At 49.6% G+C, this 27146-nt stretch overlaps 9 protein-coding genes across 9 annotated transcripts; 5 read left to right on the top strand and 4 right to left on the bottom strand.

The window, feature by feature from the left end:
* Nucleotides 1-468: 468 nt before the first annotated feature.
* On the bottom strand, nucleotides 469-2579 carry CI109_101902 (uncharacterized protein; the record flags this gene model as incomplete). Its single annotated transcript, XM_032007893.1, has 8 exons — nucleotides 469-669; nucleotides 732-819; nucleotides 877-950; nucleotides 1009-1540; nucleotides 1599-2118; nucleotides 2173-2264; nucleotides 2327-2416; nucleotides 2476-2579. 8 exons carry the CDS (start codon nucleotides 2577-2579, stop codon nucleotides 469-471), a joined length of 1701 nt encoding a protein of 566 aa, XP_031857831.1.
* Nucleotides 2580-4482: 1903 nt separating this feature from the next.
* CI109_101901 (uncharacterized protein) lies at nucleotides 4483-8103 on the bottom strand (the record flags this gene model as incomplete). The annotated part of the gene is made up of 14 exons (XM_032007892.1): nucleotides 4483-4626; nucleotides 4697-4962; nucleotides 5034-5412; nucleotides 5470-5728; nucleotides 5786-6422; nucleotides 6478-6604; nucleotides 6658-6850; nucleotides 6905-7005; nucleotides 7066-7164; nucleotides 7230-7506; nucleotides 7576-7746; nucleotides 7806-7874; nucleotides 7930-7970; nucleotides 8044-8103. The coding sequence occupies 14 exons, from the start codon at nucleotides 8101-8103 to the stop codon at nucleotides 4483-4485; spliced, it is 2823 nt and encodes a 940-aa protein (XP_031857830.1).
* Nucleotides 8104-8502: 399 nt separating this feature from the next.
* Nucleotides 8503-9819, top strand: CI109_101900 (cytosolic Fe-S cluster assembly factor CFD1; the record flags this gene model as incomplete). The annotated part of the gene is made up of 3 exons (XM_032007891.1): nucleotides 8503-8581; nucleotides 8714-9061; nucleotides 9233-9819. 3 exons carry the CDS (start codon nucleotides 8503-8505, stop codon nucleotides 9817-9819), a joined length of 1014 nt encoding a protein of 337 aa, XP_031857829.1.
* Nucleotides 9820-10050: 231 nt separating this feature from the next.
* CI109_101899 (N2,N2-dimethylguanosine tRNA methyltransferase) lies at nucleotides 10051-12721 on the bottom strand (the record flags this gene model as incomplete). Its single annotated transcript, XM_032007890.1, has 12 exons — nucleotides 10051-10285; nucleotides 10360-10545; nucleotides 10608-10690; nucleotides 10741-10875; nucleotides 10927-11101; nucleotides 11159-11359; nucleotides 11411-11474; nucleotides 11529-11653; nucleotides 11710-12039; nucleotides 12118-12212; nucleotides 12273-12349; nucleotides 12406-12721. 12 exons carry the CDS (start codon nucleotides 12719-12721, stop codon nucleotides 10051-10053), a joined length of 2022 nt encoding a protein of 673 aa, XP_031857828.1.
* A 480-nt stretch (nucleotides 12722-13201) lies between these two features.
* Nucleotides 13202-14353, top strand: CI109_101898 (histone chaperone ASF1; the record flags this gene model as incomplete). The annotated part of the gene is made up of 5 exons (XM_032007889.1): nucleotides 13202-13294; nucleotides 13373-13472; nucleotides 13543-13617; nucleotides 13785-14052; nucleotides 14152-14353. The coding sequence occupies 5 exons, from the start codon at nucleotides 13202-13204 to the stop codon at nucleotides 14351-14353; spliced, it is 738 nt and encodes a 245-aa protein (XP_031857827.1).
* A 291-nt stretch (nucleotides 14354-14644) lies between these two features.
* Nucleotides 14645-17623, bottom strand: CI109_101897 (glutamine-tRNA ligase; the record flags this gene model as incomplete). Its single annotated transcript, XM_032007888.1, has 8 exons — nucleotides 14645-15827; nucleotides 15881-15938; nucleotides 15994-16233; nucleotides 16286-16467; nucleotides 16527-16593; nucleotides 16649-17134; nucleotides 17191-17268; nucleotides 17329-17623. 8 exons carry the CDS (start codon nucleotides 17621-17623, stop codon nucleotides 14645-14647), a joined length of 2589 nt encoding a protein of 862 aa, XP_031857826.1.
* Nucleotides 17624-18039: 416 nt separating this feature from the next.
* On the top strand, nucleotides 18040-20753 carry CI109_101896 (uncharacterized protein; the record flags this gene model as incomplete). The annotated part of the gene is made up of 5 exons (XM_032007887.1): nucleotides 18040-18439; nucleotides 18503-19402; nucleotides 19450-19562; nucleotides 19624-20628; nucleotides 20691-20753. The coding sequence occupies 5 exons, from the start codon at nucleotides 18040-18042 to the stop codon at nucleotides 20751-20753; spliced, it is 2481 nt and encodes an 826-aa protein (XP_031857825.1).
* Nucleotides 20754-21107: 354 nt separating this feature from the next.
* On the top strand, nucleotides 21108-23258 carry CI109_101895 (uncharacterized protein; the record flags this gene model as incomplete). The annotated part of the gene is made up of 2 exons (XM_065967051.1): nucleotides 21108-21374; nucleotides 21435-23258. 2 exons carry the CDS (start codon nucleotides 21108-21110, stop codon nucleotides 23256-23258), a joined length of 2091 nt encoding a protein of 696 aa, XP_065823123.1.
* A 318-nt stretch (nucleotides 23259-23576) lies between these two features.
* On the top strand, nucleotides 23577-26097 carry CI109_101894 (A/G-specific adenine glycosylase; the record flags this gene model as incomplete). Its single annotated transcript, XM_032007886.2, has 12 exons — nucleotides 23577-23917; nucleotides 23997-24075; nucleotides 24140-24146; nucleotides 24218-24255; nucleotides 24336-24407; nucleotides 24478-24496; nucleotides 24568-24700; nucleotides 24760-24811; nucleotides 24875-25027; nucleotides 25083-25175; nucleotides 25231-25447; nucleotides 25505-26097. 12 exons carry the CDS (start codon nucleotides 23577-23579, stop codon nucleotides 26095-26097), a joined length of 1797 nt encoding a protein of 598 aa, XP_031857824.2.
* Between the last annotated feature and the right edge of the window lie 1049 nt (nucleotides 26098-27146).

Here is a 27146-nt window from a genome sequence, read left to right as displayed (position 1 = left end):
GGACAGGAGCTGGACTACAGCGGTGGACTGGACTCAACTGGAAACGCAAAGGGCAGATTGCAACATGTTGAGCCCATGGCAACAAAGTGCAGCTCAATCTGCCTGACACCACGCCTCGTTTGATGTCTCCAACTGCTTTGCTTCACTGTCGCTTTCGCAACACGTTTGCGATACTCGCGCTCGTCCCAACAGTCCGTGAGAAGATGTACACCATCCATGACGACATAAAGTTACAACACGATCAAAAATCGAATCCGAGAACAATATGACCAAAAGGGTAGAGGAAGGGAGGATTGCCCAAGCTCCGTTAGCAAGGGCAAGGGCAAAGGTGATATACGATGTAAAGGGGTTTATGCTATATTACTTGAACCTAATATGCTTGGTTGGATGCAATGAGAGGTAATGCCAAATGCTGATGCCAAAGTCAATGCTAATGTCTCCACTTTCCGACAATGCGAGTCAACACGATCACGCCAAGACAGCTCCAACACCAAGGGATATTAAACCCGCCAACAACAAAGGCAAGGTTGTTGATGTCGATCCAATGGGCGTTATGCTCGAAGCGGAGCTCTTCGCAGCGGCCGTAGTGGTGTTGGACGAAACGTATGTGGCAACGCCGACATCCCCACAGAGCTTCAATGCTTTCGCATCGTTTTGCGAGACGAAGATCTGTTGAAGCACGCTCGAGTCAGCTAACTTGCTTGATTAAGGAAGACTGAGTCGCCACTCACATATGGCATACCACCGTATCCGGCCGCAGCGTATGAGACCGAGATGGCACCGCCAGAACCGACAGTGTAAGGCTTGCACGATAGGAGACTGAGGGCGGCGAATGTCAGCGATGACTGCAGGGCAACGGTCCGCTGAAGTACTCACTCAATGACGTTCGATTGAGACGCCCATCCGCTGGTGGGAACACCGAAACTTTGGCTCTCGCTTGGGCTTCCACGCTACAGCCCCGAAGACATCAGCGTATGAAGCGTAAAGGCTTAGAGACTGCCTACTCACGTTTGTCAGAACAGCGAGTAATGGACCCTTTCTGAACGCAACATCTGTCTTTGTGCTCGCCACAATCTTAGTCTGTGAATCAAGGAAGTTCTTCCCTTGGAATTGGGTACCGTTGTTGATGACCGCATGTCTAATATCGTTCAATTTCTTGATATGGTTGTAAGTCGACGAGTTGGCATAGTTGGATGGCCAAAGTGCAGCTCGGTTATAAGGATCGTTTGCGCCGTCTGAGAAATCTTGTTCTTGACCGTAATAGACGATGGGCAATCCATCAAAGATGAATTGAGCGACCATGGCGTTGTAAGCGAGTTGCGCGTCGGCGGTGGTATTTCTCCATCGGGGGAGATCGTGGTTCTCGATGAAGTTTCCTAGTAATCCGGGAGTAGGGAAAGAGGCCAAGACCTGAGAGGCGACATCGACAAAGTGTGACATGTTTCCACTGGGAGATCCAAAGGCGCTGGTGATACCGTAATAGAGAGGATAGCCAAGGACAGAGTCCATCCATCCCTCGGTCTGGTAGCTGGCAGCGTATCTGCAAAGTCATTGTTAGTCCATTGTTCCGTCCTGTGAAATGCTGTAAAAAGACTCACTCAATATCACTTCCGTAGACTTCACCGATACAGAAGACACCTGACGCCTTGCAGAATCCAGTCCAGAACGGTCCCGGAACATGCTTGGCAGCGTCAACCCTGAGACCGTCGATCCCGTATGTGGATGTCAGGTTTCCGATCCAGCTGTTCAACGTGTTGACCACCGTCGGGTTCTCCGTGTTGACGTCCATCAAGGGCAACTTGTCGTCACCCAACCAACAGTATTCGACGCTGGTAGCATTACTATAATCGATCGAACATTGGGGGTGGAACTCCGATGGGTCTGTCCATCTCGATCCGTCCGCAATGAGTGTTTCGGAACTGACGGCGTCTTTCGCTGAGACACCGGGAATGTTGTTGACGACGACGTCGACCATGAGGTACATCCCTCGAGAGTGAAGAGACGCAGATAGGGCTTTGAGATCGTCAGCAGTACCGAATCGAGGGTTGAGCGTTAAAGGGTCGTTGACCCAGTATCCGTGATAGGCATAGTTGTACGGTGTGTAAACGTCGATGTTTTCTACATTGAACGTCAGCGATGGTCGTCTGCATCCTCGTCCAAGGGTATACTCACGGCTGACGGGAGAGATCCAAATAGCATCAAAGCCCATCCCTTGGATATAATCCAGTCTGTCAATGATCGAAAGCCATGTACCGCCACACCATCTGCATCGAATGGTCAGCATTGTCTGCCCTTGTCCCAAGAACTTGGCCTGGATAAGACTCACGTTTGCAATGCTGGATCACAAATTGCTGGTAAAGGTGATGTTCGAGCTGGAGCAGTATCTGATGGTGGCGCGAATCGATCTGTGAACAGTCTACAGAAGGAGAATCGTCAGTGTTGAAGCTGATAATTGAGTGATGAGATTCGACTCACTGGTATATTGATTTACCCTTCCATTGATCGGCAGATGCCGCATGGACGAGGTTGATCGCTCCTAACAGAGATACCAGTAATGAGAGTGAGGTCCGTGATCGCATGGTGTGTGTGGTGTGGTGGTGGTGGTGATGGAAAAAGGGTCAAATGGAGTGGACGCGTGAGGCTCGTGGTATTATAGCAATGATATTGAATTATACGTCCAACAAGCAGCTCTAGTATATCATTGACAAACAAGATGAGATGGGTCTCAGTTCCAGTTCGTACAGACAGAGAAGGAAGAGAATGTGGTCCAAGCGTCTGTCGTTGTGTGGACGTGGGTCTGGGTGGCTCGAAAACGGAGGCGTTCGTGAGAATAGAGGTCACGAGGGGTCCGAACGTATGAATGAGTAGAAGAGGCTGTGTTCTTTTGGGATTCAGGCCGATTGATGATGTTGTGGTATGATGGTGGTGTTGTGGTGTGGTGGTGGCGTAGGGGGTTTATGTTGTTTTGTTTTGGTATGTACAGTGATTGTTAATGAGCGTGAAGTGTGTAAAGAGCGTGTTGTAAAGTGGGATGATGTCTGATCGTTGAGGAGTCAGAAAGAAAGAAAGAGAGAGAAGTTGAAAGTGGAGATTCCAAGAATGAGGGGAAGGGAGGCTCGTCGTTGTGAGTGAGTGAGTGAGTGAGGGGCAGAGAGATTATTGATGAAGGAATACAATACACAAGTCAAGTGACATCATGTAATAGAAGTAAGAAGGTACACAACAAGAGAGAGCAAGGAGGGGAGGAAGGGGTGAGCGAGTGAGTGAGTGAGTGGCTGATTACTGGAACGCTTGGACTGCAAAGGCTAAGAGACGATACGATATCAACAAGAGGCTGCTTCGCTTCCATACACCGTGCACCGTGCACCGTACAACGTACAACGTACATCGGGCCGACTTTCCTTTTGCTCCTATGCTCTATTAGAGAGAAACAAAAGGATCATGTGGGCTGTGTCAATAACCATCTCATCCATTCGTCCATCAGTAACTTCACCACCGACCGAAGCATTGTCCAGTCTCTCCTTCTTCCAAAAGTAAGACATCAGCGTGTTCATCCGATGAGACATGTAAATAATACACAGCACCAATTTTGAGTTTTGATGACTAGTCTGTATCGTAAGTAGGTCTTGTGATGTTCTCTTTGCTATTGCTATTGCTATGGTAGCCAAGGAGAGAGAGAGAGAAGCATCGGAACAAAAGGTAACATAAGTCTCATTGGAAGGGAACAACCAAAATACACAACGAACAAAAAGAACAGAAAGAAAACAAACGCCAAAGCCGGAGTTGGAACCCTGAGATGGAGCAATTCACCCTGCGCAACCCCGCATAATAACGGCACCGTGCAGAAAGTAAACAAATCACCCATTCAGGGTTTGTTGATCCCATTGTTCAATTGAGAGGAACGCACAGGACGATCCTCGTAAAACAACAAAATGCAAACATCGCGCTTGAACGCTTGTACTGCTTCTAACGGCATGCAGTGTACAATCGAAGCTTTAACTTTGACCTATTGGAATCGGATCGGACTAATTGGTCTAACCTACGTACCTCTTGACCAATGATACCCTGGTAGTTTGGATGCAAGTACAACTGCGCAAGATCCACCTCTCACTTACCTTACTTGGGTCTACTCCGTCCAAGGCGTCGCTTCAGTCGGTTGGTTTAACCGGTCGATCGAGTTGGTGTCGCGGTATGCACCATTTTAGGGAAAAGATACACCATCGACTACGCTAACCTGTCTTTTCGTTAAAAGGTTTGCCCACCACTTGAGACGCGGTCGAGACCCATCTAGTCCGTCTTGTTCCGACGGTCGTCCAGTCGGGTTTGGGTCACAAATTACTGCCGCGGCCGGACCGCAACCGACTGTCGCTTGACTGTCGGCGCACATGCCATCGGACTCAGCAACAATGTTTATGCGATCTAACATCGTCTTATGCTGCATTCGTGACCCATGCCATATGTTTGATACTATCCCTATACGTCTCACTCCAGCCTGTTCGCTACTAGCTCCAAAATCTCTTTCGTTGACTTGCCCACATTCGTCAAGTCCTTCGCGACTGCTTGCCAGACCGGACCGTGATGCGGTTGAGCTTGGACACATCTCTCAATGACTGCTTCTTGTCGTTCCTGCTCAACCAAGGGGAGTCAGCAGTGCCCATACACAATAGAACACGAATACGCAGTCGTCCGCACTCACCTGCTCTCCATGCTGTCTCTCAAACTTCAACCACCAACCCCACGCATCTCCCCAATCTGCATCCGCCGTGATCGCATTCTGCATCCATTGTCTCGTCTTCTCGATCTTCCGTTCTCCCCAGAACAGTCTAGCAACAGATAAGATGACGGAAGGATGTTCTCCTGCCTTCTTGAGTGCGTCGACAGATCGACCTTTTCGCTGTTGAGGGGCTTCCATGAAGATTGCCATGGACCACAGTAAAGGCGATGTGGGACATTCTTGCATCGCTGTAAAAAGATAATTCTTTCGTCGTTAGCGGATACTCCGTATCAAGACACCGTGACGTGAGCCGACCTACCTCTGGCAAGTAATGACTTGGCTTGTTGAGTACTGCCAGCTCTCTCCTCAATCTTAACGCTCTCAGCCCACAGCTCATCGTTCTTGGCATTGTACAATCGTGCCTTCTCAAGCAACGATCTCGCCTTGATTGTAACTCCCGCTTTCTCTTCCAACCTCGCCGACAAAATCCAGAGCGGTATAGATTTCGAACATGCCTTGCAACCTTGCGCATAAGCACTTCGAGCGCTGGCAACTTCTTTCCTTGATTCGTAAATCTGACCTCGGATCATATGCAATTTATCGAAAGTCGCAAATTTGGTGATAGCTTGCTCAAGGGTCTTGAGAGCTTCGTCGAGTTGACCAAGCTGCCGTTGTAGAACAGCAGACTTCATCCAGATCTGCAAGATAGCCGCGTCAGCCTTGGCCATAACCATAAGAATAGAGGAATAGCTTACTCGTTCCGTATTCGCCTGTGCTCTCGCCTTCTCCAGGATCTGCAACGCCGCCTCCATCTCTCCAGTCTCCGACGCAAGCTTGGCAGCTGCCAGGAAGATAGACTCGGAGTCCTCGTTCTTCTCGAACGCCTCGGCAAGGATAACTCTTGCGCCTGGGATATCGCCACCGACCCATTTCTCTTTCGCTGCCATGAGCCAGAGGACTTCGGCATGTGGACAATGTTGCACTCCTTTCGCCAGGATATCCTGTACCGCTTGTCTGTGGACATTGTCAGAATTTGTTTCCACTTTGCAAGTAGAATGACAGCGAACGTACGGTGTACCATGAACCTTTTCGAACTCCGCAGCCTTACGCCAGACGGAAGGAGATGTCGGGAATGTCTCCAACACCACAACGTAACAAGCTCGTGCTACCTCAAAGAATCCACCCTTTCCAGCCCGTTCCGCATCTTCGATCCACGTGTTCTTCCTGTCCTCCTCTTCCACATCCTGATGAATCGTGGCTTTGACGATAGCCTGCGCCGTGAGCGGACTCCCATCCTGTTCACATTTCTCTGCTTCTTGCAGCCACTGTTCTCGAGAAAGGATGACCTGGTTCTTCCTTAGCGAATTCACAGCACCGACCATAAGCTTGTCGACTTGAGCCGCGAGCTTTCGCGTCGTCTCCGCGTCATCTTCCACCTTGACTTCAGACACCGCTGTAGGCGACTGCTCTGCAAGCCGACCAGCAGCGATCCAGATCTCGTGTGATGTGGGGATACGTTTACGAGCAGAGTTGAGGACCTGCTTCGCGTTTTCGGGTGTCTCAAGACGGGCGAGGGTAAGCCAGAGCTCGACTGAGGTCGGGATGACCTCAACAGCGCGAGTCAAGAGCACTCGGGCGTCCTCGGGGTCGTCCTCGAGATTGACTGTCTCCTTCCATAATCGAACAGAATTGGGAATGAATTCCAGTGCTGTAGTAAAATATGTCAGCTCTGCCGTATAGTGGAAGAAGACCAGTCAGCTCACCTTTTCGTAGTACACGCTTCTTTGCCGACACGTCTGTCTCCAGTGAGGCCGCCTTCAACCAGATCTTTACAGATTGGGGAACATGCTGAACCGCCTTTCCGAGGATAATTCTTGAGTTCTCAGGGGTCTAGATAGTCTTGTCAGCGACTGAGCCCAAGGACGAATCGCTCAGACACTCACGTTAAGTTCCGCAGCGTGGAACCAGATATCCTCGCTCTTCGGACACTTCTCACATCCCTCCGCAATGATCTTTCTCGCTGCCACCATCTTCTTCGCGTGCACTTCCAGAGACGCAGCTGCGATCCATCCTGGAGCATGCTTTGGATTAGTCTGAATAAGGTTTTGCAGCAGTTGTCGAGCTTGCTTGATGTCACTGTGTGATTGCCTATCAGCTTGCAGGATCAAGATTATTACAAAGCTGACTTACCCGATCTGAGCATCAGTCTGAACGATCTGACTGTTGAGAGCTGTCATATATCCTCTAGGGTCGACACTGGTCGAAGATCCATTGGCTGCATCACGAGACGCCTGCAAGGAAACGGTCAGCTCGTTTATGCTGATGGAGCCACAGGCATAGCTGTAACTCACTTGGTCTAACCGCAAGGACAAGACCTTGTCTCTGGCATTACCAATGGAGATGAAATCTGTCATTGTCCCATCATTCGCCGGTGTGTCAAAGCCGCCATTCTAGATACGATTGACATCAGCGTTCTCACTCTCATCGAATCCGAGTTCGTCGTGGTGGAACTTACCTCCTGTTGAGCCTTATCCAGCTCTCCTAACAGTGTATTTCTCCCAGCTACATCCGCCAAAACGGTATCGCTGACCGCATAACTTCTCCCGTTCTGGTTCTCCTCCATCCTCATATTATGTTTCCGTCTCTTTCCCGTCAAGTTTCCAGCTTCGGGTATGGCATCCCAATCTGCGTCATTGAGACCTGATAGAGAACGTTTGAGATCCGCAAATTGAGTTTGAAGTTTGGGATTGAGTGCTCGTTCTTTAGCTGCTTGTTCAGCCTCCACTGCTTCTCTGCAACACAAAAAACCGATCAAGTCAGACAACAAATCCTCAGACGGAATCAGACGCAGGACGACCCACCTTCGAGCTTTTCGTCTTGCATCCATTCTCTCATCTACACTATCCCATATCCGATCTGCTTCCTCGTCGTCTGCTTCATAGACCGTACCAGCGAACAAGTTCCTCTCATCATCTGGATCTTGTAATGCATCGGGGTCCGGTACTTCTTCGCCTCGTTTCGCCTGAGCCTCGCTACATAGCGAAATCAACATCAGCTCCGTTACCATTACCAAAGTGGGGGAGGCACTCACGCAATCGCATCTGCACTAGGTCCTTCTCGAGCTGGACCGATATCCGATCGCGTTGTGAAACCAGATGCACTACGAGATATGATGTTAGCTGAGTGTCAAGAGACTGGTTAGCAGATCGGCTCACCCTCGACCTAGACCTGCTACATAGGACGCCGGAGCGGCCATCTGCAAATTGATGAGAGCGTCAGCTGATATCCCGTCTGGTCATATGGAGGGCAAGAGGGAGGATCCAGCTCACCTGTAAGAAGTTGTATCGAACCTCCTTCGGCACATGCTTGACCGTACCGATGTGCGACATGGCGAATACGAGTTGAGAGGAAAGGAGGGAGGGAGAGTAGCTATGTGAGTCAGACCGCTGGAACCTGTCGGATAAACCGTATCCGTTTTGTTGGCTAGTAGTATGAAGCGAGAGGTACCCTCTTCAACACCTTTTGATCGAGAAGTACACGAACAGTGGAAGGGACGAAGAATATGAAAAGGAGATAGCTATCAATTCCAATCGTTTTCAAGTTGTGCTGAAGTTGAACAGAGCGAAAGAACGGTGGCGAAAGGTCAATCCTAGTTTACGTAAGCTTTGACACCTCCACTTTAAAAGTCGGCCGTTAGTAGAAGAGATGCTGAATCATTCGATCCTGTTGAATTGAACATCCATTGTCGTCCTGATCGTACAGCATACATAACAGGTTGATTAAGAAACATGGCCGACCCACTCGAGACACCTGTGAGCAGACGGTTGAGCTCTGTGAAGAATGTGATTATCGTATTGTCGGGGAAGGGTGAGTGGACGTTCAGTTTATCACTTTGTGATTCTTCCAACTCACGTTTATTACTCACAAATACACTTCACTCCTTGACATGGCTGCTCGTAACTCATGGACATCATCACTGACATATCACTCTTGATATAGGTGGTGTCGGTAAATCCTCTTCATCTGTACAACTCGCTCTTTCTCTACTCGCAATCTCACCCACCACCCGAGTCGGTCTTATCGATCTCGACATCACAGGTCCCTCTCTTCCTCGAATGGTAGGCCTTGACACGCCCTCTGCGACAGTACACCAATCGTCCGCAGGCTGGGTCCCAGTCTACGTCGATCAAGAACGTCGTCTGGGAGTGATGAGTATTGGCTTCTTGCTGAAAGATAGAGGGGATAGTGTGGTATGGAGAGGTCCGAAGAAGGATGGGATGATAAGACAGTTTTTGAGCGAAGTGAGATGGGGTGATATTGATTATTTGGTGATTGATACGCCTCCAGGTGAGTGTCTCTCCCTTCCCTTTGCCAAACAAATACCAGTGAGATGCTTGGCATAAAAACCTTCACATCTTGCCTCAGAGTCGCATCGTCGACCACCTTCACATCAGTCATCATCTCCCCGAAAGTAGCACCTGTATGTATGTGTTCGTTACTAACCCACCCTCTCCTAAGGCACTTCCGACGAACACATCTCCCTTCTCACGCACCTCCATCCCCTGTTCACTCCTACCGTTTCACGACCAACCACCCCGTCCTCAATCCTCATCACCACGCCGCAAACTACAGCGTTGAACGATACTCTCAAATCCTTATCTTTCACTCGTAAACTCTCTCTCCCCGTTATGGGTCTCGTCGAAAACATGGCAGGATACGTATGTCCTTGTTGTGGTGAGATCTCCGATACGTTCGGAAGGGGCGGAGGTGAAGGTATGGCGGAGAAAGAGGGGATAGGATTTTTGGGTAGAGTTCCCATTGATACCGTCCTAGTGGGGTTATTAGACGCAGTGTCAAAAGGTGAAATATTAGGTGAAGGAGCATTATCTTCATCAGCAGAGGAGAACGGAGATGGAACAACAGCCGAATCGAATGGTAGTGCAGAGGAGGCGAATGGAAGGGGAACATTCCCTCTCTTAGATAGATATTTGCAGACTACTTCGTCGAAAGTGTGGAAGGAGATCACGACCAAGCTTGTGGAAAAGATTGAAACGAGGAAGGAAGGGATACGGAGTAGGTTGGAGAGTGGCCAAAGTACTGCTTAAATAGATGTACTGGGAGAAGTCATGAGTTGTTGTATGCATAGATCGCAGCTTTGTACATGCAATCTCAAGATCGAGAACTGTTCGTTGGGTGGCGGGCAAGTGGCTAGGTTGGACAATGCAGACATCGTATCATCTTGAGAATAAATCCATGACATGTGAGATTCTAAACCCAAAAATTGTTCGTCGTAATATTACCATTTTCTTTCCTACTTATGCAGGATCTACAACCCATCAGGCGTTCATCGCCGCCTCCTCATCCAATCTCGCCTTCTTCGTCTCGGCATCTTCCTCCTCTTCCAGTTCATCGACGATCTCTCCGGCCTTCCGCTTAGCCTCCTGTCCAACTTGTATACTCTTCGCTCGAGGTGCAGGTCCCCAATTAGGCAAAGGGTTGACTTGGTAGAACGTTTCCTTGCCAGATCGTTCCAGACTCGCATCAGGATGAGGAGTGAAATCGATCTTGTGTCTATATCAGGCCAGTGGTCAGCTTTATGATCTCTCTTTGACAAGGAAGAAATGACTGCAAGGAGCTGAACTCACGTCATGGGTTTGTTGATGATATTTCTAGATGGTGAGCCTTCTGTAATCTTGTCCATCCGAATAGGGTTGGTCTTGATCTCTTCTCGCATGATGTCGTAGATGAAACTCCTAGGTGCGTCGGTTTTGACAGCCCCCGCGACACAATGAGATCGAGAGATCTTGTAACCAGCATTGAGAAGGGCGGACCTATTTGGTACAAATTTAGATTAAGCCGAATCACCACCCTTTGGACAGAATGATATGCTTACAGAATCTTGCTCATAGGCAATGAAGACGAATGCAAGGACTTGGCAATTCGATTGGCAGTGAAGAACCATGGGTCGGGCAGTTCCTGCAGAAATCATCAGAATGTTTTCGCGAATGACTTTGGATTTCACTGACTTGAGAAGCAATGGTCAACATTCCCAACATTCTGTTGTATGTCTTGTACTCCTTTTCTTGGCTCGAGATATCCTTGATAACCCGCTTGGCGAACTCGCTATCCTGGAGAGGCCCAAGCCACAATGGTCCACCAAGCTACAGTGTAACGTCAGTTGACTTTTCTTCTCAGAAAAATGTACAACTCACATGCATTGTAGAACCGCACTCTTCACATGATGATCCGTGAGAAGGTGTAGGCCCCGCAGCGGTCTTGAACGCATCGAGAGTCACACCCTTTGCCGTCTCCTTTTCGACGACCTTCCCGAACGGCTGTGTGACTGAAGTTTGGCAGAATTGACAAGTGTACACTACGCCTGTTTGACTACAATGGCTGTCAGCTTCCTGAAGTGATACTATGGTGGTTGAAATGATAGCTCACGCAGCGAGTCTCTTGACCTGTTCTGGTCTAGTGTCGATCCTGACGAAAAGTCGGACGTAGAAATCAATAGAGAACGAGAGGAGAGGGGTGATATAACGACCATATCGAGCCGCACAAGTGGCGAGTGAATGCATGACAAGACGAAGAGCCGCTTCGTGGGTATATTCGGCGTGTACGTTGGTTCCGCCGTAGTTGGAATAGCTGTATCAAGCGGTCAGTGAGAGATGTTTCAGATAGATGAAGGTAACCTACCACTTTTCGGGGTATTGTTGACCGGCGAGAACGGCAAGATCGGTACATGTGATGGCAAGAAGACCTGAACGTTGATCAGCATCGGAGCACGAAAAGCCAGAACTAGGGTCCCGCTCACCTCCGTCTGCAATACATCCCAACGCCGCGTCAATGAACGGTGCAGCAGTTCCATACGGGTCCAGATCCACCACATCGACACGAGATGTAGGTCCGACAGGTGATCGATGTGAGTACATAAACGCACTATATATAGCTTATCAGCTAGAATTCCATCATCAGGATCTTATTCGTTGACTCACCAAGCATCTCCCTCATTGATCTTCACTCGTCCTCGACAATTAGGTCTTCGACCAACATGATCTTTCGGCTCTCCTTCCGCTTGTGCTGGTTTCGCTGCTTCAGCCTTATCTCCATTGACAGCCTTCGTTTCGCCATCTAACTCCATCTTCTCCTCGGTGACTTTGTCCTCCTTGACTGCCACCTCAGATTCCGGTACAGCTGTCTCTGCCTCCGCACCTTCCACACCGTCCACCGCTGGTGGTTCGTAATCTTCTCCAACGCCATTGAACTCGACATTCCGTCGCATGGCTTCGCAAGCTGATGGTGAGAGATCGTTGGCGAGGACATATCTGCGAGTAGGAATCGTGAGTGAGTGGACTTTTCTCGAAATGGCCACAAGGAGCGTCCGAGCAGCAGTTAAGACTCACTTGACATTAGGGATCTCCTTCGCGTAACGGATTGATCGCAAACCTGTCGCAGCGAGAGCTTCTAGAATGTTGATCGAAGGCGCTCGGAACTTTTTCTGCATCATTGTGATCTCTGTCAGCTATGCTAGACGCCAGGGCCTGAAACGGCAGCTGACCTCTGTGGACGGGCCTGCAACTGGTTGTTCTTCACCGGTTGTTGTGGCCTCCGCTACGGGCTCATCGACGTTGAGAGCTGGATTTGTTTATCAGCTGTCTCTCCTGATCACGAAGACCGAAGGGGCGGCTTACCGGCTTCCTCGCTAGTCTCTTCCGTCTTTGCTTTAGCAGCACCCTTCTTCCCCTTCTTGGGCTTGACCACACCGCCTCTCTTCTCCAACTTGGTCCTCCACTTCTTCTCCAGCTCTTCCTTTCTCAGCTCATTCCATGCTCTGATAACAGCTACGCTCATATCTCGATTATAGTGCTGAACGGGGTTCAAGAACGCTCCTGCTTTGGGGAGGAAGATGGTCGTCGTTGATTCGGTGTGCAAACGATGATTAGGTGGGATGCCTTCTTTGAGAGGGACCGTGTAAGGTGTTGTGGTGGGAGTCGATGACGATGACATATTTGCAAAAGATATCGTTCGGATAGCAGGTGTAATAAGAGGTCGTATACGATGGGGTAGAAGCATATAGCTTCTTGATAATGGTTTCTTGATTGATGTATCAAACAATTACCTAGTAATTGCGGGGGTGGTCTTGAAATTCTCTTTTGACTTTTATTTATCCGGCTGGGTGGAGGAGGACGACTCGCTGGGACAGTGAGATAGACACAAGTGATAAGGGTTATATAGCAGTATACAAATCCACGTCATACTACTATTGTTCTCGCCATCGTTCGCGCGTCTCGGTCGCGTCTGTCTCTCTGCTCACTCGCTCATTTCCTCGACACATGATCCAGAATGGTGATACAAATTCAACATCAACATTAAATCAATCTTCCCTTCTACCTTTCTTAAACACCAAAAAGAATCATAGCACTCGACATTCTATTGGCCTTTCGGACCGCAAAATTACCCTAATCTGTTGAATAACGTCCACTCAAGATGGTAGGTCTTCCTTCACCTCTGAACGTCCACATTAAAGCTAACCATGATTTCTTCCTTCCCTCCCTGTCCTTCTTCTCCATACAGTCAATCGTAAGTGCATTCACTTGCCAGCTGTCGTTACAGCTGCTCTGTCATGGTCGAAAAGGAAGGCTGATCACGCTCCCCCAGGTTAATATACGGAACATCGAGCTACTCAACAACCCTGCCAAATTCGACGATGATTATCACTTCAGAATCAAATTTGAGGCCATAGCACCATTAGCGGAAGGTGAGTATCAGCTGTCTGCGACTCCCCGTTACAGGCCTCCAGTAGCTGACGTCCTTTTCCTGTCTGGCAGATCTCGATTGGCGATTGATCTATGTCGGTTCGGCCAGTTCTGAAGAATTTGATCAGGAACTGGATAATTGTTCGGGTGAGTGGGGTTTGTTTTCTGGTACCGTATAAAGAAACTCGCTGACGAACCTCTTCCTCCGTTCCTCATACCTTCTTCGTGTGCTAACTCCTCATTGCTGTGCTGCATGTTCCATCAACAATGACCAATGTCTACCTCCCTTCCTTCCTCTGGTGTACCGCCAACAGTCGGCCCGATCCCCGCCGGTGTAAACGCTTTCGACTTCCTCGCCCCCGCCCCCGCTCACAACCTCCTGCCCTCTGTCGAGCCTGACGAAGTCCTCGGTGTGACAGTCATCATCATCACTGCTTCGTATCGAGAAAAGGAGTTTGTCAGAGTCGGATATTACGTCAACACATATTACGAGGAAGAGGAATTGAAGGAGAATCCACCACCTGTCGTTCAGTGGGATAAGTTGTATAGAAATGTTCTGATCGAAAAGCCAAAAGTGACAAGGTGAGTCTTGAGTTTACGTTTCTCTCATCTTCCTCACGGAAGAAATATTCCTCTCTGCTAGCTATAGTGGATATCCGTCTGACGTTATTCCTTTGGTAGATTCCAAAATCCCTGGGACTCAACACAGACAAATCCATTCGATAACGCTCAAACATCAAATGGATCAGGATCAGGAGCAGGTTTTGAAATTCCTTCTGGTGGAAGTTCCGAAGCCTTCAACGCACCTTTACCTCCACCTGTTACGAAAGCCGCTGGTGGTCAAGGGGGGCTGGAGGTCGATCAGCCTATGGAGGTGTCATAGGGTCGGTGAGCTTAAGGTATAGGGGAAGGCGGATGTAATGAGCGGAGCGTCGCTGGAGCGCAGAAGGCCGAGCAGAAGGGGAAAAGATAGTCCTCGACCATAGTCACATACAGTAAAATAGCAGTTACGAATCACATCTACATGTCATATATCATCCACGTCACTTGCCAAGTACAATTGATTTTGTGCGCGGTACGACCATGCATGCCGTCAAATATATAAAATGTGCTTGATTCATCTACGAACATATATGCCACTCGTCTCGTGTCTCTCATTACCTCATCCCTACGTTTAAGCATTCCTTCCAGCATCCTCCTTCAACGAAACGATCCTATTGAGGATGATCCTATCTCCCTCGCTCTTCGTCGCTTTCTTCCCTTCCTCGCCTGCTTCGAGACAACCCAACTTGCTCTCCCTGTCCAGAGCGAAATATGCTAATCTCATACCTTGGAATCTCACATTCTCATTTCCGACCAACTGTTCTGCCGTAGCAACAGGTTCATCTTCGCTATGTTTCGCAGCTTCGCTACCTTCTGCGGGTCCAGCTTTTGATCCTATAGCCGATTCCGCTTTAGCTTTCTTGGTTCGTTCTTCACTCTCTTTTCGGGCATCTGAAATTGCTTTCTTGGAAAGTTCATAGAAAGCAGGTTCGATGACTGCGTCTTTGTAAACTTCCAACGAGTCAGGATTGACATCCGCTTCGAAATCGGCTGGAGGAGGATCGGACTTGAACAAAGGTTTGAAGTATCGAACTTCGTCAATCTTGACTGCTTCGGGAACGTTGACCCATTGGATATAAGCTTTCGCCTTCTTGGCGGTTCCTGAATCTTCGAGGTGACAGTGGATTTCAGTCACCTTGCCAGTAGCAGGGTCGGTCTTGTATGAAGTGCAAGTAACGGGGAAGGGAGCTTTGAACAAACCGACAGATTTGCCGGGTGCAAGTCGGAAGTAATCGGGTGAATCCACTTCTCGGAAATCCTCAGCATCGATGTACACCTCCTTCGTGAACGAAGTCTCGACAGTGCCCATGGAAGGAACCTTGGGGTGAAGAGGCACCTGGACGGGGACTCGATAATCGTCCGGAACATTGTCAATGATCAATTTGACAGGGTTGAGGACCATCATCAATCTCGGTGCGGAATCTTCAAGGTATTTCCTGATGACCGATTCGAACTTCTTGATCTCCGTCGTCGAGTTGACGTTGGTCACACCCAGCTCTGCGACGAATGCGAGCAGCGCACCAGGTGGGATACCTCTTCGACGAAGAGCGATGATGGTGTAGAGTCGAGGATCGTCCCAGTCTTTGACAAGTTTTGTGTTGACGAGCTTAGCGATTTTTCGCTTGGAAAGGAAAGTACCTTGGAGGTTGAGTCGGGCGAATTCGTACTGGCGAGCTTTGTACACAGTGAGAGCGTCACAGAGCCATTCGTAAGATTCTCGGGCGGGAATGAACTCGGTTGTGCAGAGAGAGTGGCTAAGCTCGATGATGAGTCAATAAGGCTCCGGACAATAGAAGAATATACTCACGAGATGTTCTCGATACTATCGCAGAGACAATGGGTAAAGTCGTACGTAGGATAGATCTCTGCAAAGTGGTCAGCTTTTGCTATCCACCAATCTGTAAGCCATAAGATACTCACTCCACTTATCACCGGTCCTGTGATGTGGTGCCTTCTTCACTCGATAGGCAATCGTATCCCACATGTACGGGTTTCCGCTGTTCAAATCCATCTTCATTCTCAGACAAGCCGCCTTCTCCTCGTATTCCCCATTCTTCATACGCTCAAATTCCCGGAGCGAAGTCTCGATAGGTGTGTCGCGATGCACGCAGGGCACAGGGTTGCCTTTACCGCCACCTCGGTCCTCCTTGATTTTCTCGGCTACATTCAAAGTCAGATCTGGAGACATATTGTCAAGAAGAGCGTAACTCACCGTCACACGTGCAAACATACGCCTTGCCCCGTCTGATGAGTTCGACAGCAAGCTCGTAAAGTTTGTCAAAGTTGTCACTGGAGTATGTGATCTTCCATGGCTCGAATCCTAGCCATCGGACGGTTTCGAGGATAGACTGGAAGTAACGACCTTCCTCGGCCTCAGGGTTGGTATCATCGTACCTGTGCCAATGACATCTGTCAGTTCTGTGGTGTCATTGTTCGTCGACTCAGGAGCTCACCTGAGATATGTTCGACCGCCATGGAACTTGGCATATCCGAAGTCGACCATGATAGCCTTTACATGACCTGGATACCCATTGACAATTAGCGTGATCACTAAACGCAGGCTGTCTCCACTCACCGATGTGGAGATATCCATTGGGCTCTGGAGGAAATCGAGTGTATACCTTCCCTTCTGTCCAAGCCAAGTGCTGCTCCTTCAACTTCGGGTCGATTTGAGGGTTCTCTCCAGGTTTGTGGAATTCGGACAAAAATCCTTCTCGGAAGATATTGGTGGGGATGACAGGGGTAGATGACGAAGACGCCTCGGCAGCGGACGAAGCAGCAGGCGCGGGCTTGGCCTTGGGCGTAGGTTTAGCTTTAGGTGCAGCAGCTGCAGCTTGAGCACGAGCAGCGGCAGCAGCTTCTTTTGTGCCGAACAGCTCTGTGAAGATGGTTTCGAGGGAGGTCTTGACTTCCGCTGCGTTGGCCCATCGAAGATCTGAGGCTCCGCTCTTGATACCGCCTAATATGGGACCCAAGCTTGTCCAGCTATCGGGAGGGGAGGGCAAAGAAGAAACGTATGATTTGAGGAGTCCGGGAAGATCAGATGAAGAGATCTCGATACCTGAACGCTTTATCGTTAGCTGGTTTCATCTGGGAAAGGGTCTGTGTATTACTTACCAACACCAGATGCCTTGTCGAACTCTTCTTGGTTGATGGGTGTTCCAGCTGGGTTTCCTTCCACAAACTTGACAGCGGCTATTGGGAATCTGATCAGCTACTTGCGTGCCAGGAATAAGAATGCGCCAAGCAGCTCACCAGCAACCTGATCTTGAGTCTTCAAGCTACCGTCCACAATCTTCTCAACGATGTAGCCCTTCTCAGCAGGTCCGAGCTTTCCGCCTGCTGCACTAAGCTTCACCAAAGCTCCCGCTTGCTTCTCATCGAATGTCTTCCCATTCAAATCATATTCATCGAGAAGGGCTTTGAAGGCTGCACCTGACTTGGGCTGACGGACTAGCTCGGTGGCGGAGTTTGAGGCGAGACCAAGCGAGGTGAAGAGGGATATCAGGGATGCGTTCTCGGGCGTGTTGGGGTCAAATTTGGGTGGCATGGTGATATCGCTACCTATTTGTGAGGGGGAATGGGAAGAGAAACGAGAGCAACGATATCTCTGACAAAGGAATGGACGAGTAAATAGTTCGAGTGTAGCCGCAACCTTCTGGACACCTTCTGAACCGAAATATACGTTACGGTTGACCATTCAAAGATACGAGCGGAACCACGTGCGAAACGACAACATATCAACAGAAAGAATATTCCACGTCATCCGCATTGACCTCCACACGGAAGAAAACAACTCCTCGTAGCCTTTCGGGAACATGACTGCTAGCGACAGCAACATCTCACAGTCGCGTATACATTTCATTTCCTTTCAATTCCGTTCCTCCTTTCAGGGCTCGAATCGACAACATCATACATCCGCGCAGCTTCCCCTCTCGCTCACGTCTATTGACTACGCTCCAAAAAATGTCGTCGAGGGAGCCCTCCTCGTCGCCTGAGGCTCCGCCCCAAACGCAATTCGTATCCTTGTCCGACGATGACGACAATCTGTGGGAAGTCGAAGAGATTCTTGACGAGCGCGGTCCGGTCAGAGACGGCGAATACCTTGTACTATGGAAAGGCATCGATCCCGCGACCAACAGACCGTGGGAAGCAACATGGACGGCCAAGAGCGGATGTACACAGGGATTGATTGATGAATGGAAGGCGAGAAAGAAGGCGAATCCGGGGATTGTTGGTATCGCTGCGAAGAAGTTGCAAGAGGAGCTGGATGCAAAGAAGAGGAAAAAGAGAAAGAGGGCAGATAGGTCATCGTCCAAAGCTCAGGGTAAGAAGAGAAAGGTCGTCGCCGAGAGCAGAGCGCGGAGTGAGTGAACTGTGCCAACCGGGACACGTCGTGCTCGGGAAGACTAACATATTGCTGTCTTAGGCCGAGCGGCAAGGAGTAAAGACACGTCTTCATCGGTCTCGAGGAGCCCCGAACGTCCGGCGACAACGAAGAGCGATGCGCCTAGTACTAGCAAAACCCGCAGAAATCAACGGGCGGCACCGCGAAACCAGTATAGCCGAGACTCTGCTTCAGCGTCTGTTGAGCCGTCGGAATCTCCTTCGGAAGTAGCTTCGCCTAAACGCGTTCTGCGATCTGACGGCCACTCTGAGGTAACATCGCCCCAGCGAAGTCTTCGATCCGGGCGAGTCCTCGAAGTTGAAGAGCACGGCTCTTCTTCACCTAATCAGCCTACAGCTGGTCCAGGTCCATCTACAATCGCCAACCGAGATCGCAGGAATTCACCTATTCGTTCTCGCGCTCAGGATGCCGCGAAAATGCCCCCTCCTCGATCGTCCCCACGCCAAAGTGCGAATGAGCCTGTCGAAACACAGACCACTCGTTCTGGTGTCGATTCGCAAGCCGATCCAATTGATCGATTCTCAAGTCCCCTCTCACGACGAGCGAAGCGAGGCAAACAGACAACTTTCAAAGTTCCAGAACCGAAAGGCGTCGATTCAGTCAACGACGACGTAGAACCCGTTCACCCTACAGAAACATTGCGTGGAGACGAGGCGGATGACAGTGGAACAACGCAAAAGGGAAAGCTGGTGAAGAGGATCGTCGACGGCGAAGAGGTGTCCGAACGAGTCTCCGAAAGCGAAGAAGACGACGAAGATGATGCTGCAGCGCCCGAGGCTGATGTGCAAGAACAAGAAGCTGAGCACGGGGATGGGTATGTCACCGCCCCGGTTCCTGCTGAAGAAATCAACGATGCCGATCTTGATGGTCTGAGCACTGGTGATGTCGATGAAGGTGGATTCGAAGAACAAATAGCGGAAGGTGTGTGAATCCTTTTCGGTACAATGACAATGCTGACCTTGCCACAGCTCCAGCTGGCAATCTCTGTCTTTGGAAAGGATGTCCTGAATCGTTCGAATCGCCCCGCGACCTCGCCTTGCATATCATAAGTCATGCCGCTGAGTCCGATCCTGATCACGAGGTGTGTTGAGACAATATATTGACTGTTGCAAGGAGGTCGACTGACGTTCTTCATGATAAAGTCTGCACCAGAAATTGGATCTTCCCACACTCCCGTTCCCGTCCTTCCCTTTCATGATAATTCTGCCCCCCATCCCGATACCGAAGAATTGGCACGCACTAAGGTTGAATTTGCTGCCGTTCAAGCCGAAATAGTGAAACTTCAAACCGAAATCACTAGAGTGCAAGCCGAACTGGTTGAAGCTCGAACGACGCCTGCAGCGGTCGAAACCACTTCCGACGAGGTACAACAAATAAGGGCGCAAGTCCACCAGCTGGAGGTCGAAGCCCAACAATTCGCTCGATCACGAGAAACCTTGTTGTCGGACAACGACTTTTTGCGAACGCAGTACAACAATGCGAGTGAGAAGGCTGTCCAAGAGGTCAATAGGAGTAGGGAGTTGACCGCAAGAGTCAAAACGCTCAAGGAGCAACTCGACTTTGGACTCAAACAGCGGAAGATCATCAACGAAGAAGCGGCCAAGAAGCGTGAAGATGAGATCAGGCAGCTGAAGGGGCAAGTGAAGATATTGCTGGATCAATCCCGAAGAACAGACGATACAGTACGTCGCAAAGCAACCTTCTATGATCGATACAAAGCGGAATACGATCAACTTGTCGCGACCTTGAGCGAACAGACGACGAAGATTGAGAAGTTGGAGTTGAGGAACGAAGAGCTGTGTGATCAGATCGCTACGTTGCGAGCAGCGCAGATGGGCGTTCTAGGAGAAGACGGAGATGAGGAGACAGATGATGACGATGCCGGCGAAGACGAGTCATATCGCGATGGGCCGAGTCACAGGCATTCCTCTCCACTGGGCAACATGACGATGGATGAAATGCCTTCAGCGATCAGACGGTACACCAATCATTCTACCCCGGCCAAGCGGATGACATCCAACCATCTTGGAGGCAACAGCACTATTGTCAATGATGAAGGCCCAAACACTCGAGAAGGAGGGAAAGGTTATATCTGCAAATGGAGGAATGGAGAAGATGGTTGTGCTGTCGTGTGCGACACGGTCGAGGTGAGCTTGCGGATCGATTGTATTAAGAGTCAGAGCTGACACCTATCTTCCAATTCTATCAGGATCTCCACGAGCATGCCCTCAATCATCAACGAACAGAGCTGAGCGCGGGGGATTTACTGTAACGACGGTAGTTGGGGAGTTAGCATTCATTTGGGCGCACTTGTTTCAGTTTGGATACCATCACCATGTTTCGTCTCATCGCATGCTCTTCGGCATCATGCCTCATGCTCCGTCATGTCGTTGTGAAATTTCTATGCATCCACTCTGCATGTTCACGTGTTAGGAATCTCAACAATTGCAGTTGTATAGTTAATGCCGTTAATGCTGATGACGGAATGTGCCAGATTCGTCCGGTGGAGGTCGGTCATCGTTAACTTCGTTCCGACCATCAACAATCCTGCGGCTATCAACATTCCTGTTCTACCATCAGAACGGATCTACGACTTACTACCAGACGCATACACGAGATCAACGATATGTCACACTTATTCCCACCAGATCGTTCATTACTCTTACCCCAATTCGAGACCTATCGACTTCACTCTCTCGACCCCGACCAGGACGTAACCTTCCATCCTCTCCCGGGACCTGGAGCTACGCAAAGTCGAGTAGGTTGGGGACAGCAGCATCTGAGTTTCAAAGAAGTCCGAGCTAGAATAGGATGGGATCATCTAGCTGTTGGTGAAGGAGGAAGAGGGGTGTATGTTGATAAAGATTGGACTGTAGTAGGCTTCGTCATTGCCGTAGGTGTATCGTTTCTGAGCCATCTGTTTCGACGATCTGACTTGACTTGATCTGTTTAGGAGGACCTCACACCTACTTTCACGAAACTTGCGAGCTTGCCCGTACCCATCTCGTCGACCGAACAACAAGCCGAATTCCCTTCCGTCCTATCTCTCACTTCGACCACATGGGCAATCTCCACTGGCTCTGGATCACTCTACATCCTCGAGACTACTCCTCCTTCCGACTCTACTTTCTCCGGCTCTTTCATAGCACGATACGATCTCCCTTCATCTTCATCCTCATTCTCGAGCTCTGATTCCCCCGAACCTTCCCCATTCTTACTTCGCGGTGTACACGTCGTTTCTCCTACGGAGGTGATATTATTAGTGACGAGGTCAGTGCATCCTGATGGTCCCGGAGGAAGGAAGAAAGTCAGCGCTTCCCAATCGACGCGATTCGAACTCCTGGAAGTATCATTGGATCCGACACGGCGAAATGGGGTCGACGATGGAAACATAGAGCTGTTGGATGTCAAGTGGATATTGCAAGGTGGGGATTTACCAGTCTGGACAACGTGGTCAGAAGGAGGATGGTTGGTCCTCTCAGGAGAAGAGTTCAGATCTCCTTCAGAGATAGGAAGTGAACAACCAAGTACTGAGGAGTTGGAGAATCGTGAGAGATTAGAGAGGATCTCGAAGCTTGGTTTAGGAGCCAAATTACCATCCTCCTTGTCGACAACGACGGACGAGCCCGAGGCTCAGGCGGACGAGCCAATGCAAACGGAAGACGAGGAGGACGAAAAGGTATATCCCTATTCATGGACGCAGAACTCGGAGTCGATCAATTTGACGATCCCATTGCCAGAAGAAACGACACGCAATGATATCTCGATTGGTCTGACGCCTACAACATTCTCATTCTCCCTCACAGCTCCTCCCACTTCACTCTCTCCGCAACTCTCTGCCTTCCTTGCAAAGCCCACTCGACAATGGTGGACGAATATCGACGTATCAGCATCTACATGGACATTGGATTCTGCGAAACATATTCTCGAACTGGATATTGCCAAAGTGGACGAGAACACACGTTGGCCCTCTCTTTTCACGCCTGCAGATGATGAGGATGAGGACGACGAAGAAGACGAGGTACCCGAGACCATCTCAGCTTCGACACTTGCAGCTGTACGAGAGACATTCAACAATATCAAGACGAGAGGACCGGATGAACCGGAGGGTATGCATCCTGCCATGCCGGCGCTGTTGAGAGAAGAGATGGACTTTGATCTTGACGATGGAGAAGATTTCGGCGAGTCGGCAGAAGGTACGTATGCCGAACTGGGCGGAGGAAGTAAGGTTGGTCGAGAGGTGTTTGTGGGATATATCAAGGAGGACGGGCAGGCAACTTGGTCAAAGAACACAAGTTCGGTCATTTCCACACCTATCAACAGTACTGCTCAAAAGGCGAGTGTGATCTTAAAACAAGCTGTGGATGGGGTATTATTCCAACATGAAAAAGGAGATCCGACCAAAACGCCTTGGCAACATGTCGCCACGAATCCTGCATTGGCATTTGTCATTTCTTCGAAACGAGATCTGAGACTAGTCCGACATCTCACCACTTCTACGAGTACGACCACGCATGAAGCGAAACGAGCTCGACTAGATACACCTGTACAAAGTACGGTCCTCGCTTTCGATTCGGGATCGTCTACGGCTGGTCAGGGGAACTTGTACGTCTATTATCCGCCAACGTCGAAGACGGAAGCGAAGCAGGGTGTGATCGGTGTAAGTGGAGGAGAGAGGGGAGCGTTGCTGGGTGTTGGAGCAGTGCAAGTCGGAGGAAGGGACGTGGTGGTTGCGTTACTGGAGAATGAGCTGGTGGTGTTGAGGGGGGTAGTGTGAGTTAGTAGCACTATAAAATAGATGAATGAGTTGTGACACCCCTTCTCCATGATTAATTACATTGCATGTCTTCGTTCTATGCACCGTTACACCATTGTCTTGGGCTCGTCCTGGAGAATGCTAAGCCACTGATAACGATCGGACGGACGACCTACCGACGGACATTGATTTCCGCGATATTTGATTCGACGCGTCGCGGTCTGATCTTGATTTTTACGAAACGATCATGTAATGTTCTTCCTCCGTCTCCATCGTGTGGTCTTATCCATCTCTGTACGATCATATCTCCCTGAAAGAATCTACGTACAACGACGGACAATGGTACGACGATCATCATCATCATCATCTCGTTCTCCATCTATATTTTCGGTACAAGATTCAGATGATAGTGAATACGTATCTGATTCACCTCCACGAAAACGAACATCGACATCGGTGAAACGGAAACGCATCATAGCCGTAGCCTCGACGTCAAAAACGAAAGTTATCAATCAAGCACCAAATGGGAAAGCTAAAGCTGAAGTAGACAGTGGAGGAGGAGTGGAAGATATTGAAGATGTAGGAGTGAGTGTGAATAGGGCACATGGAGAGGGATATCATTCTGTAGAACACGTTGGAAGGGTACAGCAAGCTCTTCTGGATTGGTTCGAACAAGTTAGGTAAGTGAAACTGTTCAGCATCATCTCTGGATGACTAGGATCGGATCAATCATGCTGATTTGGGCGGGTTGTGGTGTAGGGAGAAAAGAGGTATGCCATGGCGAAAACCGTATGATCCACGTTTGACCATGGAAGAGCAAGGTCAAAGAGCATACGAAGTAAGTTTGGTCTATAGTTCATCTTCATTCGTAAGCAGTACCGATGGCTGATGTCAGTCTCTAGATTTGGGGTGAGCGAGCTTCGATATCTTGATCGAGACGATAGTCGTGAAGCTGAGTCTGGGACTGATGGATGGGACAGTCAGCGAAGTGATGCTGCAGCAGACACAAGTTGCAACAGTACGTCGTATCACACTTCCCACTCCTGTACCGGGTCATATGCTAGAGTTTCTCGTATTGACTCAGAACGCTTGGAATAGGTCATTGCGTATTGGCAGAGATGGATGGTGACTTGGCCTACAATTGCAGATCTTGCCAAAGCGGATACCGAGGTGAGTCCCATCCAATACACAATCGATCTTGAATGCAGGTACTATCACCAGCGCTGACAACTCGATATAGGAAGTAAACGCTGCATGGCGTAAGTCTCCTCGTGGCTTTGACGAGAAGACCTGCTAGATTGCAGCGCTGATGATTCCTGGCAATAAATAGGCGGACTGGGATATTATCGTCGAGCACGATCATTGTTGGCCGGTGCAAAGACGGTGATGGGGAATGCGAAATACGAGGGGAGATTACCGAACGATCCCGCCGTGTTGGAAAAGGAGATCGATGGAGTCGGGCGGTATACTGCGGGGGAGTATATTGCCACATCTCAAATCTGGCGAACCGGTGTTGATTGAGATTGTACTTAGGTGCGATTTGCTCAATGGCATATGGCGTCCGAACCCCCATCGTACGTATCACTCACGACGCCTCGCGATCCGTAAGCCTATAGCTGACCTGCATGATATGACAGGTCGATGGGAATATACACCGTCTATTCACGCGACTACTGGCTGTTCACGCTCCTCAGACCGGTCCAGCTACGATCAAATTTCTCTGGTCGGCTGCTGAACAGCTAGTGGAGCGATTGCCGATTGGCGATGGCATCGCTGGTAATTGGAACCAGGTAAGTCCGTATTGGTACATTTCTTGGCGAACTGTTCTGATGCAGAATATCGTAGGCTTTGATGGAGCTGGGTAGTCAGGTGTGTAAACCCGTATCACCGGAATGTAATGTCTGTCCCATGCAGTCGGGATGTAAAGCTTTCTCCGAGGTACGAGTGTGCTCCAGGACATTCAGCTTGTGCAGATGCTAATGTAATTTCATAGCTGTCCGCTTCGCCACCTGCTCCGACCAAGTCTGAATGTTCTCTATGCGCTCCAATACCGACATCCACGCCGTCGGATCGTATACCGACCGTCATGGTTTTCCCGATGAAGAAGGAGAAGAAAGCCTCGAGAGTCGAGCAGGAGACTGTGTCTGTGGTAGAGTGGCACGGGGCGGAAGGACAACGGAGATGGCTCTTCGCCAAGCGGCCAGAGAAGGGTGAGCAAAAAGGCACAGTGGAATATAATCAATCAGCTCGCTGATCGTTCCGTACAGGTCTGCTGGCGGGTTTGTTCGAGCCTCCGACTTCTCCTGTCTCTGTCGAAGCGAGCGCATTACAGCGTCTCGAAAGTGCTATTTCAACATCATCCAAATACGTCACATTCTCCACAAACGATGTAGACGCACTCAGATCTACTGGGCGGAGTATCGGTTCCATCCCTCATATCTTCTCGCATATCAATATGACCTACCACATCTACCATTTCATCATCACTTCACCGAGCGACTCACCGCCGCCTATAAAGAACAAAGCGCCTTCGCAAACTCTATGGCTTGACGAACCACGTGTGGAGAGCGCGAATATCGGAACTGGAGTAAAGAAAGTCTGGACAGAGATATATGGTGCTTGGGGGAAATTCGATTCGACCATCAAATCTATATCTATGCCGAAGTCGAAGAAGTTCAAAAAGGATAACAATAAGGGGAAGGTGTCAAAAGACGGGTTGGTGCAGAAGACTTTGGGAGATCTTATTGGTGATAAGTTGGTGAAGAAGATCGTGATGCCTGCTATGCCGGTGAGGAAGGATATTAAAATGACGAAGTCGACAACGACCGTGACGATCTCGGATGAGAATGTAGAGATGTGATTGAGGACGGGGAAGGGCATTGTATATCTTGGACAGACTTTGTACATCTTGAACACGATTGACCTCCATATGAGATGGACATGATCGACCAGCTAGCAAACCATGGCAGTGAACGATACCAATAGACTGCGAGACGCCTCGGAGAGCAGGAATGAATGTCCGTAACAGCTGCAAGTCCAAAGGACACCGCCCGAGACTCTGCACACGGTCTCGTATGCTCGAATTTCAAACTTATTTCTGTTATCCTTTGCGGGGACACCCGTTTATCAGAAGCGATACTCAAGCAACAGAGCCACAAACGGACTTCCAGAGTAAGGACAAACATGTCAGAGGGACAACATGCATTCGCGATCTTGCAATCGCGGACTCGTGAATGCTTACTCGCAATCTCGTCGACGATCATCGCTCACTGTCGTGATTGTGTCCAAAGTCAGCTACCAAGCCCGTCTTCCTTTGACCAGTCTGCGAAAGGTATCGCCCTCTAATCCAATGTCGCTTCTCGCTCCCAACGAATATGTAGTATCCTCAGTAACCGATGGTGCCACATAACCTAAGAGTCAGCAGGTCAGGGTGTCAAGCACAATTGAAGCTATGGGTACGATCCGTGTATTATATTTATTGTTTGTCACGCAAAGCCATGCTCTATCTTGTCTGTAAGGGCGATGAGCTCTGCAACCTCGACTTCGCTGGCACAATCCCGCGGGGACAAGAAAATTGGGTGGAGTCGGGAAATATCCGTTTGGAGAACGAGAAGCTGATGGCAGGAAGAGATAAGTTACAGTCACTCATCTTCCATCGGGCAGCTCGCTGCATAATGTATGAAGAAGACGGAAGGGAAATGTCCTCCACCGACTCTATGCTATATCGCGTATGACTGGATCGCCACAGATTACGTTCGATCATGGATCCTTCCGATGCTCGTGACATCTACCCTTCCCTCAACCTATGTTGATAAGTTACTCGCTTCTGTTGCGTTTCTCACGGGAAGAAACATAGTCCGTGGAGCAAGTCTTGCGAGGTACCTAAGTGCCAGACCAGCCCTTGCGAGA

This window comes from Kwoniella shandongensis, chromosome 3 (assembly GCF_008629635.2).
Source record: "Kwoniella shandongensis chromosome 3, complete sequence".
Taxonomy (NCBI): Eukaryota; Fungi; Basidiomycota; class Tremellomycetes; order Tremellales; family Cryptococcaceae; genus Kwoniella; species Kwoniella shandongensis.
The sequence above is the reverse complement of the archived record's forward strand: the minus strand, read 5'-3'. Positions and strand labels throughout refer to the sequence as shown.